We start from the raw sequence: 13,125 nt of genomic DNA on the forward strand, positions 1-13,125 counted from the left end.
AAAGGAACCTGCGCCATCTACAGGACTGGAGGACGCAAACAAGCTCACACTGCTTCATGTGTTTTGTTGGTCTAGTCTTAATAATAATTTGATTATACAACAATCAGACACGGAGACAAGTGTTATTTTATCATTTTATTATTTATAATAATCTCAGAACCTACTGTGATGTTTATTCTCTATTTAGTCTAGAGCGTTTGTAAACTAAAACAAATCACCAAATATTATAGGCACAGAAGAAAGGTATCAGGCCAGAGTCTGAAAATTCAAAATGGGAAAAAGCCTATAGATGTTTTCCCAGTTCACCGACATAATCTTGATCCTCTAAACCAAAACTGCAGTGCATAGAGAAATTGTGTCATAATGCTGATAACTTTCACCATCTTGCATATAGAAGTTTTGGCATGATGCAATAATTATGTCAAGTAAACAACCTTCTTGAACAATAAGAAGCAGACATACAATCCAATACTTTGAGTTCCAGTAAAAAGTGTCCAGTATAGAAACATTCTTCAGATTTTGGTTCTGTCAGATAGTCTAAAACAGTCAAACAAAAGACACTACTTAACATTAAAAAATAAATGTTTTGATTGTTCAGTTATATAAAATTGCCTTTGGCTAATCACTTTAAAAATGACAATAATTTCTTAATTACATCTTTTTGTCTTCACATGGGTGAAAATTAAATAAAATGTCTTTGGCATCACAGATTTGTTCTCATTTTGAATGTCCCTGTGGAAAGTTGGTCATCTGGATGTTGTCTCCTTGTAGTCCTGGGTTGTAGTAACCAAATCCATCAAACTTCAGGTCTAGTGGTTCACTGTTATCCAGTCTGAGAACTTTGAAAGAATTAGAAAGAAATTATATGAATGAGTGCATCAGAGTGAAAAAAATGATTCTGTATAATGTGCATAGAAGCCCTCACATATATACACAGGGATCTTGGTTCAGAGTGATGCAAATAATGACAGGTGAGTTTTATATTACCTGGATCAGGAGACATCGATTCCACCAGTTTTCTGTGCGAGAAATCTCTTTGGTTCCTTCGATTCAGGATGATAAATGCTCCCAAGGCCAGGACCCCCACTACAATCCCAATGACTAGGACGATGGTCCATGCCTGCCCATTCTTGCTTTTGGTTCCATCTGAAACATCTGAAGATAAACCTGTAAAAACATATTTGAAGTTTAATTTAATTTTAATTTATTATCACAACAAAGCAACCCTTGACCACATTAGTGATTAAAAAAAACACATTTAGGATTGAGTAATATAGCGGTTGCCTTTACCAAGAAGTTACTTGCTTAAAAATGGTCATGAATCAATTCAGACCAACACCATCAGATGTCTTACAATGATTAAAGTTTATTACAATTACCTCCTGCAATTTATTAGTATGTACTTCAGGCACAAACCATAAATCTGAATATATGAAAATTATTCTGAACTTGCAAAAATAACTCTGACGCCAATATCTGCAGGGTGAACACCACTCTTACTGTGAGGAAACTGTGAAGTGTCAGTAACTAGACACTCTGGCCAAGAGCAGAGGACAAAGAAAGACCGAAATCCAATCCAACTTGGACTGCAACAGCAATTATGTCTTTTATGACTGAATTAAGAAGCTAAGAATGAGGGTTAGCTTGAGGGGTGAAATAAGAAGATTTGTGTGATCTTGGTGCTAAGGAACTGGAGAGTGAAATAATGCTAATAAAAGGTCAAAACACTATCAGTGACCCAGATGTGGAGTGAGAATTCTATTTCAGTTAAAAAATTTGGTTTATTATCATATCACTTTAACACCTACTGCTCAAAAGTTCAAAAGGGATCTGCAAGATTTGTAAAGTTTTCTAAAGAGATATCTTACACTTGCAAAGGCTGCAATATTTAAACAAAATATTTTCATTATTTCCAATAACTGTTTTCTATTTTTAATATATTTTTTAAATGTATGCCCGTGATGGCAAAGCCAAATTTCAGTATCATTACTTCAGTCTTCAGTGTCACATGATCCTTTAGAAATCATTCTAATATGCAGATTTAGTGTTGAAGAAACATTTCTTATAACTATCAAAGCTGTGCTGCTCTGTTAAATAAAAGTGCTGATGCATCAAATGACAAAACCTCTCAGTCTCTTTTTATAAACACTGATTATTGGTGATTGATTAACACTGATTTGTGAGTCTCACATCTTCCAGAACTCTCTCTGGCTTCAATAGATTTGTTCTGGTTTAATTCTGTATCCTCTGGGGCATCAGTCGTGACGTCTTCTGGGTAGGCAGGTGGAATTGAAAATGCTGTAGATCTGTATACTGGTGGTTCGGTTGGACTCAATGTAGTTTGGTTCTGGACGCTTTCATCTTTTGTTGTGGTGGTTGAACTTTCACTAGTGCTGCTGGTGGGTAAGTCATCTGAGGGAAAATATCCTGAACCTGATTCATTATGGCTGCTCTCTGCTATGGTAGTCTCAGGTTGTGGAGTGGTATATGTGTCATTAAGAGCAGATTCTGGCTCCGCTGTGGAAGTAGTTGTGGCTGTGTCTTGTGTCAGTGTTTCATTGGATTCTGCTGATGTATTTGGGAACTCAGAACTTGAATTAAGTGCCATCATTGTAGGTGTTGTAGCAATGGGACCCTCAGAACTAGTTTCCTCTTCACTAACAGACTGCCGAAAGCTCTGATCCAGTTTTGTGGAATTCTGCCCTCCTCCTAGACTGAAATAAACTGAGCCAAATGTTTGTCCTCCACCTTCTGAACTGTTCTCTGAATTGGCTTGTGCATTCTCATTGCTTTGTATGTTTTCCGTGCTTGGTTGAGGGGTTATTTCCTCACTAAATGTTTGTTCTCCACTGTTGTCTGTAGTCTCCTCACTTCTATTCCAGCTATCAGGTATCTGGGTGGACACTTGTTGAAGTATCAAGAGGAGTGCAAGTGTGATTCCTAGTGGCAATTTCATATTTGGTTCCTCTACCTGCCAAAATAAGACATGTTACTGTGTGGAGTGAATGATTATATCACAAAAACATAAGCAATGCAATGCAACATAAGTTATTGCATAAGTAGATATCATGCTGGCATTGATCAAAAGATAAATGCTGCCAAAATTAATCAACATTTGGGAGAAGCAAAACTTGTTGAGGTCTCTCTATATACAATGAAAGTTTTCTTTCTCAGAAACCTGTATTTAGCAGCCCTTTGTTTCACTCCCATGAGTCATTTTCACTGAAGTGTATCTAAGCCCTCTTGATGCAAGAAAAATGTACGCCATTCAACCTTGTCAGTACATTGCAATAACAGGAGGTGAGCATACAGTATTCTGTATTCTGTGTATGGTATACAATGTACACACCCAAAATGTATTTAGATGCACATTTTGAGGGAAATTATGGCAAAACAAAACACAAAGAACAAAGTGATGCTCATAAAAATGTTTGTATAATGACGTGGCATGATGATGTCAGTAATTGGTATCTATACAGACGCACCTACACTTAACACTTCACACTTAGGCCTATTCCTGTTTGTCCAGTTTATCTGCCATCATTTATTGTTGCCGGCCACCAACAAAAGTATAATTAAACTGTGATAATGTTAGAGAAATGAAAGTGTTTGTAGGAATAAATAGTATTTGGGCTTCACATCTGTGTCCGGCTTTTATGTGTATTTAGTATAAAGAGCATTTGATCTGGCATGTCATATCTGAACCAAATGCTGATTTCTAGTTGTGTAATTATTGTTATTACTTACAACTACTATAAAATGATTGTATCAAATAAATTATAACACTGTTCTTTATTTTATGGTCAGTTTATAATTTATATAGTTGTCAGTTATTATTATTATTATATTTTATGTTAGCTGGCATTATTCTAAGGCAACATGTAAAGTCAAGATGAAAATTTTCCAATTTTGAAAAAAGTTAAAGCACACGTCTGTTAAATTAGAAATCTAATATATCACCATTTTTAGACAGTTCTGATTCCCTCCTGGAGGAAGACCTTCTATTATTAATCTTGAGATTCTTAAGAATGTGCCAGAACAGGTTTCCCAGAACTGATTCTGTGGTGTCTCGTACGTGGAAGTGTGAGACAGCAGTCATATGATGTCAACAATACAATGTACTGAGAAGAAACGTGTGGTTAAGCTACAATATAACATATATTCCAAACATCTCTTTAAGGAATACATTTTTGATTCATTGTTTATTAGATAAAAGTTAATCAGATTATCCATAAAAACGTAATAATATATGTAATTTATAGGTATGTGGCAACATTCGTCAAAGGTAATTTATTTTTTAATTTTTAAGTTATTTGTAATCAAGACTTCCTTTAATAGATACAAATTTCAGTAGCCTTCATACACTTGTCATCTAATACCTACTCTCTCCATTTCACACCAAACTAAGCCAGATGAAATTTAAAGCAGCACCTCAACAGGCTTCTATGTATAAAAAATGAAAACCGTGTACCTACCTGAGCGCTGCCTGTTGGACTCGGGTGAGATGATCGAGGCAGGTTGTAAAAGTAAAATGGTTTGAGATTTCAGAGCGTGTGCATCTAGAGACAAGAGGCAAGGGGAGGGATCTGTCTCGCTTGTGGCTACCTGGGAACTGGCCTTTCCAGAATTTGCACCTGTAAACCACACCTCTCCATCAAACGTCAGATGCAAATAAAGCACTCATCTGCGTCAATTGTAAATAGGACTGAAACTCAACGTCAATCTCCATTCTCACGTCAGTCATACACACCTCTTCAGTGTACACAGGTTTATCCTGGAGCTAGGTTTTGAAGTCTTTGAACGACTAACATTCCCTGAAGGGAGGAGCACCTGACACACTGGGCCTCCGAGCATTCCTCCCATGCTCTGTGTCCATGGCAACACACAGGTGGCTCAGATCTGCTTTCCTCCAGTAACAAAAGACACATGCTATTTTTACATGACTTATGACCATGTGTGTCATATGGCTGTCTTTAGTGGGGTCATAGGTTGCATTTTAACAATGTCATACTGGAATGGTGAAACATTTGTACTTCTTTATGAAGAATAGTTTATGTTACTAATGGTTTATCATGGGCCTGAATTGTAAATATCTGACTGTGAACAACCTGTGAAATATCATATACTGGTAGAGTGGACACACTGGCCAAAGGACTTGCTCTTCCAATAATGGCCCAGCAGAGGGCAGAGTGTATTATCATTTTTTTCTGTTCTGTAGGGAACAGTCACATGATTGTTCTTACATTAAAAGTAACACATTTTTCATTTGCTTTAATTTTTTTATTTTTATTTATTTATTTTTTTTGTAGAAGGTTAATTCTACATTTGTCAGGCCAACAAAATGGTAAGTACAGCATATTAAAGGTACTATCAAATTCGTACTTATTCTCAGTTCTTAAAGTTTAACATACTGAGTATAGAATAGTGACAGCCTGCTATAAGGATGGTAATGATATGTTTAATATAGGCTATGCCATTGTTATCATGCCAGAAGCTGTGAAATTATAGTTACATTACAGCTGTATAACCTCTTTTTGTAAAGAAAGAAAAGTTTTGTCAATTTTATTTCAGGCTAAAAAAAGAAAAAAGTTAACGTCAATAAAATATAGGAAAATAAAATAAAAAATACAAAATTTATAGACTATATAACAAAAATAAAAATGTTTTGTTTTGCCGACATGGAAAAAAACCTATATAAACATATATGTTTCAATATAGGCTTTGATATAGGTTTTTAATATGTGACATTTATAAAATTGGCCATTTAACTATATTATATGTACATATAGGTACATATATGTTCACCTATAATAGTACAATTAAAATCCATAGCTGCTAGGCAACATAAATAAAAGTCCAAAATGTAGACTAAAATGTACATTTATTTACTCAAAATCAATAAAATAGTAAAAAACAAAAAATATAGTACAAGAACAAAATAAAACAAAAAACCTGCTAGGCAACATAAATAAGTCCAAAATATAGAAGTGTACATTATGTATTTACAAGAACAATCAAATAGTACAAGAACAAAAATAAGACAAAAAAACTGAACAGAAAAAATAAATAAATCTTTATTATATAGGTTTCATACATGCGCATACATCCACATATAGGTTCTTTCCAAGTGGGTGTGGCTGGACAAAAATAAATATGTCTCATTTGGCAAATAAAAAAATAAATAAAGAACAGAATTTATTAAAGCAATGTTTCCACCTTTAAATGATTATTAGTCAGTAACTATCAATTTGTAATAGACTACAGACTGTCCTGACCCACATTCACTGCAAACTGATGTTTGCTCAGGCTCATTTCCCAAAATGGCTTAATTTTTATAGAGAAGAACAAAGTCAGCAGTTTAATAGTTCTGAGCAAATAGTTTGATTGTAGAATGGGTGTGGGTGAACCAACTCAGACAATGAGGTGTCTCAACTTCATTAACATTGTAATGTCGCAGAGACGAGATGAGGCAAACTGGGATTAGTGATGTTTGATTCTTAAATGAATCGTTCTTTTAAGACAGTTCTCAGGAAGTAACTGGTTAAGCCGGTTCACAAAATCGAACTGAATCGAACTTTAGTTCCGGGTTGATGACGCAAGACTCACAGCCGAAAACTTAGGCATGTGACTTGCTGCCTTGTTGTCTAATTAGGCAATGACTTTGCAGGCAGCGTTTTTGCCTGAAGGCACCTCATGAAAATAATTTTGTACAGGCTTCTGAGGCGGAGTAATGGTTTAATGATCTACAGCAAAATATAGAGAGCTTTGGTGATAACTAAGTGGATATTTCATTACTGCAATATTAATTTCTCACTATAAATTACATAAAAAGTGGAAAACGTTCTTCAGAAACATACATTTACACACAAACTGACCACCGACCGAAACTTTCAGATGCCATCTTTATTCTTTGGCTTAACTGTCACAGAATGCAACTCAAAGGATTGTGGGATATCAAAGGCAGCGAAGGATACATCTGTGCTGCCTTAAAAACCGGCCAGATAAAGGCATCTCAGGAGACAGGAAATGTTATAGGTTAGTCAATCGCATCTGACATACAGGATCCGCGAATGAAACGGACTACTGACAGCATTAACTTAAGTGAATGTGTTGTAATCAGCTATGTGCAGTCACACAATTAACATTGCATTTGAGTGTTTCAATGTGTTGAGATAAAATGACTTTATTTTAATGTTTCATTGATACAACACGGCATTGAGCTGTTATAAAATAACTGCGTAGTATTGCTTGATGACGCCAAAAAACAATGTATCGACTTTTTGAAACGGTTCAAAGATCCGAACTGTCCAAAAAGAAGCTATAATTTATATTTCATTAATTTAGGGAAATGACTTAAACCTCAAGGGACTATTTGGCCAAACAACTTATTCCTGCTTGAAAAGCAAAATCTTATTGATAGTGTAAAAAACATCAACTTTGAAGCACATGCCAGAGGCGGATCTACGTGTTGGCAAAGGGTGGCAGCTGCCACCCATGGGATACAGTCTTGCCACCCCATTTATAAATCCGATAATATTTTTTAAGAATATTTTATGTTCATAGCCTACACGTTGAAGGCCAAGGAGACCCACACCAAACTCCTCTCAAACAGGAATCGGGGATTTAGAATCCCCTTCCCCTCACAGTCACAATGGTTTCACCCATCACTAGCACGGCAGCGACCCCCGTGAAATTTCACCAGTCAGTGGCAGCAGGGCAGCCTGGGCAGGCTCCACAGTGCATCTGTCTGCAGTACGCAGTGTCTTGGAGAAGAGAGGTTGATAAGCAGTTAGCAGTGAGTTTAGAGGTAAGTTTGATACCAAGTCCATAAGCAGACAGTTAACCCTGCAACAGCCACATTGTTACGTTATTTACATCCGCAATACTTTGTTGTCTCATCAAATTGTTCTATGATCGTCAGGTCAGATAAGAGATACAAATCTCTTTGTAAACTACTGCTGTAACAAAATTGGCATGCATCCACTTTCCCAGCATCTATGACCATCCAATTTAGAAAAATGGTCTACATGCCAAATTAAACTGAGATATTTAAGCGGTGTTATAAGCTGGTGATTTACAAGCACTTCACGTTTGACTCACATGGACTGTAGTGTAGAGAACATAACGCATTAAATGAAAACCGTAGCATTTTAAATTATGAATAATTTCCATGCCCCCCCTCCTGAAACCTATGCATTTTTCCTTACCACTATTTTTTAAATAGTTGTTTAATGATTTTAATGGAATCTGAACCTGAACTGGAACCATTAGGTGGAACTGGAACCAGAACCAGAACCGGAAAACTTCTAACGATTCCCAACCCTAGTGAGAAGACATTACAATAGTCCACCCTGCAGGTGATAAAAGCATGAACAAGTTTCTCCAAGTCTTGACAGGAAACAAAACATCTAATTCTTGCAATGCTTTTGAGATGATATGCTTTGACATGACTACTGAAACTAAGGTCTGTCTCCAGAATCACAACAAGATTCTTGACTTGACCTCTAGAGTCAATGTACTGTATGTATTCACCTTGAGAACTCCATCTTTGCTTCCAAATGCAATGACTTCAGTTTTCTCCTTGTTTAACTGAAGAAGGCTCTGGCACATCCAAATGTTAATTTCATCAGTACATTGGCAGAGGGAGTCAATGGCGCTGTAGTCATTTTGCGATAAGGCTAAGTAAATTTTAGTATCATCAGCATAGCTGTGATAGGCAATTTGGTTCTTTTCTTATTATTTGAGTGGTAGCATATACAGGATTAACAAGAGCGGTGCAAGAATTGTCCCTTGTGGGACTCCTCATGTCATGGACGTCCACTTAGACTTATACTCTCATATACTCACATAATAACCTATATCTTCTAAGTATGACCTGAACCAATTGAGAACCAGTCCAGAAAGCATGACTCAGTTTTCTAGTGTCTGTAGAAGTATGTTATGATCAACAGTGTCAAACACAGCACTGAGATCTAGTAATACCAGCACTGATATTTTGTCAGAATCTAAATTTAAGCGAATATTATCCAGGTATCTATTTTGAGTTTAAGTAGTTGTTCAGCTGCTTAAAAACTACCTTTTCAATAATCTTGCCTATAAAAGGAAGATTTGATATTGGTTTATATTTGCTCAATATGGTGTTATCAAGATTGCTCTTTTCAGAAGGGCCTTAACAACTGCAGTTTAGTTATAAACTGTAACAGTATGAAAAGTTTAAGTTTAGGATGTTCAGGGTTCATTCTGACTCTGTGCTGCAATAAACATCTTCATCAAGACCTTCAGTGTCCTTATCATTTATTCGTACACCTTTGTTTAAAATACAAAGGAACAAATCAGTTGAAATTATGTTAAGTGTTTGAAAAAGGTTTAGAAAATTTAGGAAAATTTTAAATGTATTTGCCTTCAGGTCATCCAAGATGTAGATGAATTAGTTTTTTCATTGAAAATGCAAAAATTAAATGTTAAATGTTGTTAAAATATTTAACATAATTATCACACAATTAGAAATGATTGATAATTATTAATAAATAAACTTCTCCGGGGAAAAGTCATGACAAAATAAAAAAGACTGGCAGTGTTTCTCAATGTGGGCTGTTTTCTGTTGGAAATTTTGCTTTATTTGCTTTCTTGACCCTTTAAATTAGGCAACTTCTGTCCAAGCGTTTTCAGTTTACACTTTATATGGGCATTGGAAAATTTTTGTTTGCAGAAGTCTCCTATTCAACTGAATAAAATGAAATTGAGCCATAAATTGCCCCTGGAAAACAAAAGCCTGGTGCCCACAGGCCAGACTATTAAACTACAGGACTTCATGTTATAAAGCTGCAGCACACAGTAGCTGTCAAGCTCCAATCTTACAGAAAACACTCACTGTATTTATGGAAAGCTGAATAAAATGGAATAAAATATGAAGTGATCGTTGCCATGTATGACAGCATACTAGAAGACAAGATCAAATACTTAAATAAGAAAGTGTAAAACCAATGAAAGCATACAGTAGATGTTTGTTTTTTTAATAATTCATTTGGGGCCTCCTGCAATTTAAGACCTCTTGGGGGAGCTGTGAAGTGCATTTGACTGGGGGAACCTGATGAATGGTGAAGGGACAGACTCATGGAGTGATTGTGTCAAATGTGAATGATTACAATACTAAATGAAATATGATTAGCAGCTGTACATTAAAGGAGCATGAACATCATGTCCTTGAGTGGTGATTTATTATATAGGGAGAAGCAAGCCAAACAATTTTGATCACAAAAAAACTGATCACAAAGCCAGTTCTTTCCCTTAAGGTTTATAATGGATCAGCATTTTATGATATTCATGGAAGCCAAAAGAAAATGTTTTAAATGAAGCCTTTAGATAGAGCAATATTTCTTAAGCATCAGAGGAACACCCCAAATGATCAGCTGACCTCTCGAAACCTCCATATATCAATCAGGCCACCTCATACCGTACTATTTGTCTCTTTCTCTCGACCCCCCCCCCCATCCATTCAGCAAAATTTATCCAACATTCTCTTTCTTTCAGGTTGTATCGAGGGGGTCCTAATTGTGTGGCCTAAATATATGATTGAGACGGTACCTCTTTTATACAGCTTTTATACAACTGTTCAATGAAAAACAAATGGCAATGTTCAGTAACTAAACTTTTAAACACAACGTTGGCAGTTATTTTGTTTACTCTTGGTCCAACAATGAAAACTACATAAATAGTAGGCTTAATATTGTGCCAGATTTAATAATTCATTCCCTCTATTTATAAATTATGGGCACACGACTTAGGAAATCCAGGGAATGAAAGAGTAATTGTGTGGACGTTTTAGTACATTGAGGGAACAAATTAGTAAATTGTGTGCATGATCTATTTATTTTTTCTTGCATGTCGTGTGTAGAGCTTCATAGAAAAACGTTCCAGTCCTGATAAAGCCACGTCTCCAAGCAACACACAATTTCCTTCCTAAACAAAAAATTTACAAATCTCACCAACACAATCACTTGTCGCCACCTACTGGCATAACAATGTGGTGTAGGTGTTAAAGGTTTTGTTCACCCCAAAATTTTAATTAGCTTTTGTTTTACTCACCCTCGAAGCATCCTAGGTGTATATGTCTTCTTTCAGAAAAATCCAGTCAAATTTATATGAAAAATTATCCTTGCTATTCCAAGCTATATCGTAGTAGTCAATGGAAGTTGCAATTAAACAGTCCACGTCATCAAATAAAGCTTGCGCATTCATTATAAAACGTGCTGCAGACTAGCATATCTCAGAGGCACGCGCTGCGCATTTTAACTGCTGTGTCATCTGTCAGAATGGATCCACGTCCATCCATCCATCCATCATCTTCCGCTTATCCGGGGCCGGGTCGCGGGGGCAACAGTCTAAGCAGAGACGCCCAGACTTCCCTCTCCCTAGCCACTTCCTCCAGCTCTTCCGGGGGGACCCCGAGGCGTTCCCAGGCCAGCCGGGAGACATAGTCCCTCCAGCGTGTCCTAGGTCTTCCCCGGGGCCTCCTCCCGGTGAGACGTGCCTGGAACACCTCCCTGGGAAGGCGTCCAGGAGGCATCCGAAATAGATGCCCGAGCCACCTCAGCTGGCTCCTCTCGATGTGGAGGAGCAACGGCTCTACTCTGAGCTCCTCCCGAGTGACCGAGCTTCTCACCCTATCTCTAAGGGAGCGCCCAGCCACCCGACGGAGAAAGCTCATTTCGGCCGCCTGTATCCGGGATCTTGTCCTTTCGGTCATGACCCACAGCTCATGACCATAGGTGAGAGTAGGAACGTAGATTGACCGGTAAATCGAGAGCTTTGCCTTACAGCTCAGCTCCTTCTTCACCACGACAGACCGGTACAGCGACCGCATTACTGCAGAAGCTGCACCGATCCGTCTGTCAATCTCACGTTCCATCCTTCCCTCACTCGTGAACAAGACTCCAAGATACCTGAACTCCTCCACTTGAGGCAGGAACTCTCCACCAACCTGAAGTGGGCAATCCACCCTTTTCCGACTGAGAACCATGGCCTCGGACTTGGAGGTGCTGATCCACGTATGACAGATAATTGAAGTGAGAGAAAAGTGTTTATTACTTTTGAAATATGGATATTTTTCTTACAAAAACACGTGGATTCACTACAGGGGGCGTTTATTCATCCCCCAGAGCCATCTGTGCACGTTTTATAATGAATGCGCAAGCTTTATTTGATGACGTGGACTGTTTAATTGCAACTTCCATTGACTACTACGATATAGCTTGGAATAGCAAGGATAATTTTTCATTTATTTTTTATTTGACGACATGTGGACTGTTCAACTGCAACACCTGCTGACTACAACGATATAGCTTGGAATCACCGGGATAATTTTTTATATAACTCCGACTGGATTCGTCTGAAAGAGGAAAGTCAGACACCTAGGAAGCACAAGCTAATTTTCAGTTTTGGCTGGACTAACCTTTTAAATGATTCTGTTTGTGGTTGTTATTTAATTTTTGAAAAACGTTATGACAGAAAAAAAAATTATGTCTGTTTTTTAGTTGAATCTCTTTCAGATGTGAATGTAGGTTATTGTGCTGTGCTCAAACCACTGGCAATTCTTTATCTGAATGAAGTTATGTGAACCTGTTTGTGCACGTTATGTTTAAATACATGAACTACAATAGACCTACCTATGTGGAAAGTTTGAAAAGCTACAAAACGGCTACAGTATTTATAGTGTTGAGACATTTTCAAAAGCCTCAGTTAACCTTCAAAATCTCAGACAGAACAAAAGACACTTTCTGCTGCCCAACATATTATTAAAGGTGAACAGACATACAATGATATAAAGGTATGTTAGAGCTGGAATCTTCCTGTCCAGCCAGCAGACCCAAACTCCATGACCGCAGACTATTCCTTTTCTCCTCCCCTCTCTATTCTACAGGTTTTTTCACCCCACTTTTTTCAACCTTTTCAGCAGCTGCTTTTTCGTTTATCACACTATTACATAAACCTTGGAAAAATGTGGGAGTGTAGCTTAACTTCCCAGTCAAAGACCATCTTATGCAGGATTATAATGATTAATATCCTCAGTAATAGTATATGGTTAGCTGTGAGAGGTTTTCTCTTCCCAAAGACATTTTGTTCACC

General features: G+C 37.2%; 1 protein-coding gene across 1 annotated transcript; it reads right to left on the bottom strand.

The window, feature by feature from the left end:
* Positions 1-121: 121 nt before the first annotated feature.
* Positions 122-4,675, bottom strand: muc15 (mucin 15, cell surface associated). Its single transcript, XM_052560331.1, has 4 exons — positions 4,472-4,675; positions 2,191-2,967; positions 988-1,167; positions 122-839 (listed from the first exon to the last, which is right to left on the bottom strand). The coding sequence occupies exons 2-4, from the start codon at positions 2,954-2,956 to the stop codon at positions 718-720; spliced, it is 1,068 nt and encodes a 355-aa protein (XP_052416291.1). The 5' UTR covers positions 2,957-2,967; positions 4,472-4,675; the 3' UTR covers positions 122-717.
* Positions 4,676-13,125: the final 8,450 nt, after the last annotated feature.

Source organism: Carassius gibelio, chromosome B7 (genome assembly GCF_023724105.1).
Source record: "Carassius gibelio isolate Cgi1373 ecotype wild population from Czech Republic chromosome B7, carGib1.2-hapl.c, whole genome shotgun sequence".
NCBI lineage: Eukaryota > Metazoa > Chordata > Actinopteri > Cypriniformes > Cyprinidae > Carassius > Carassius gibelio.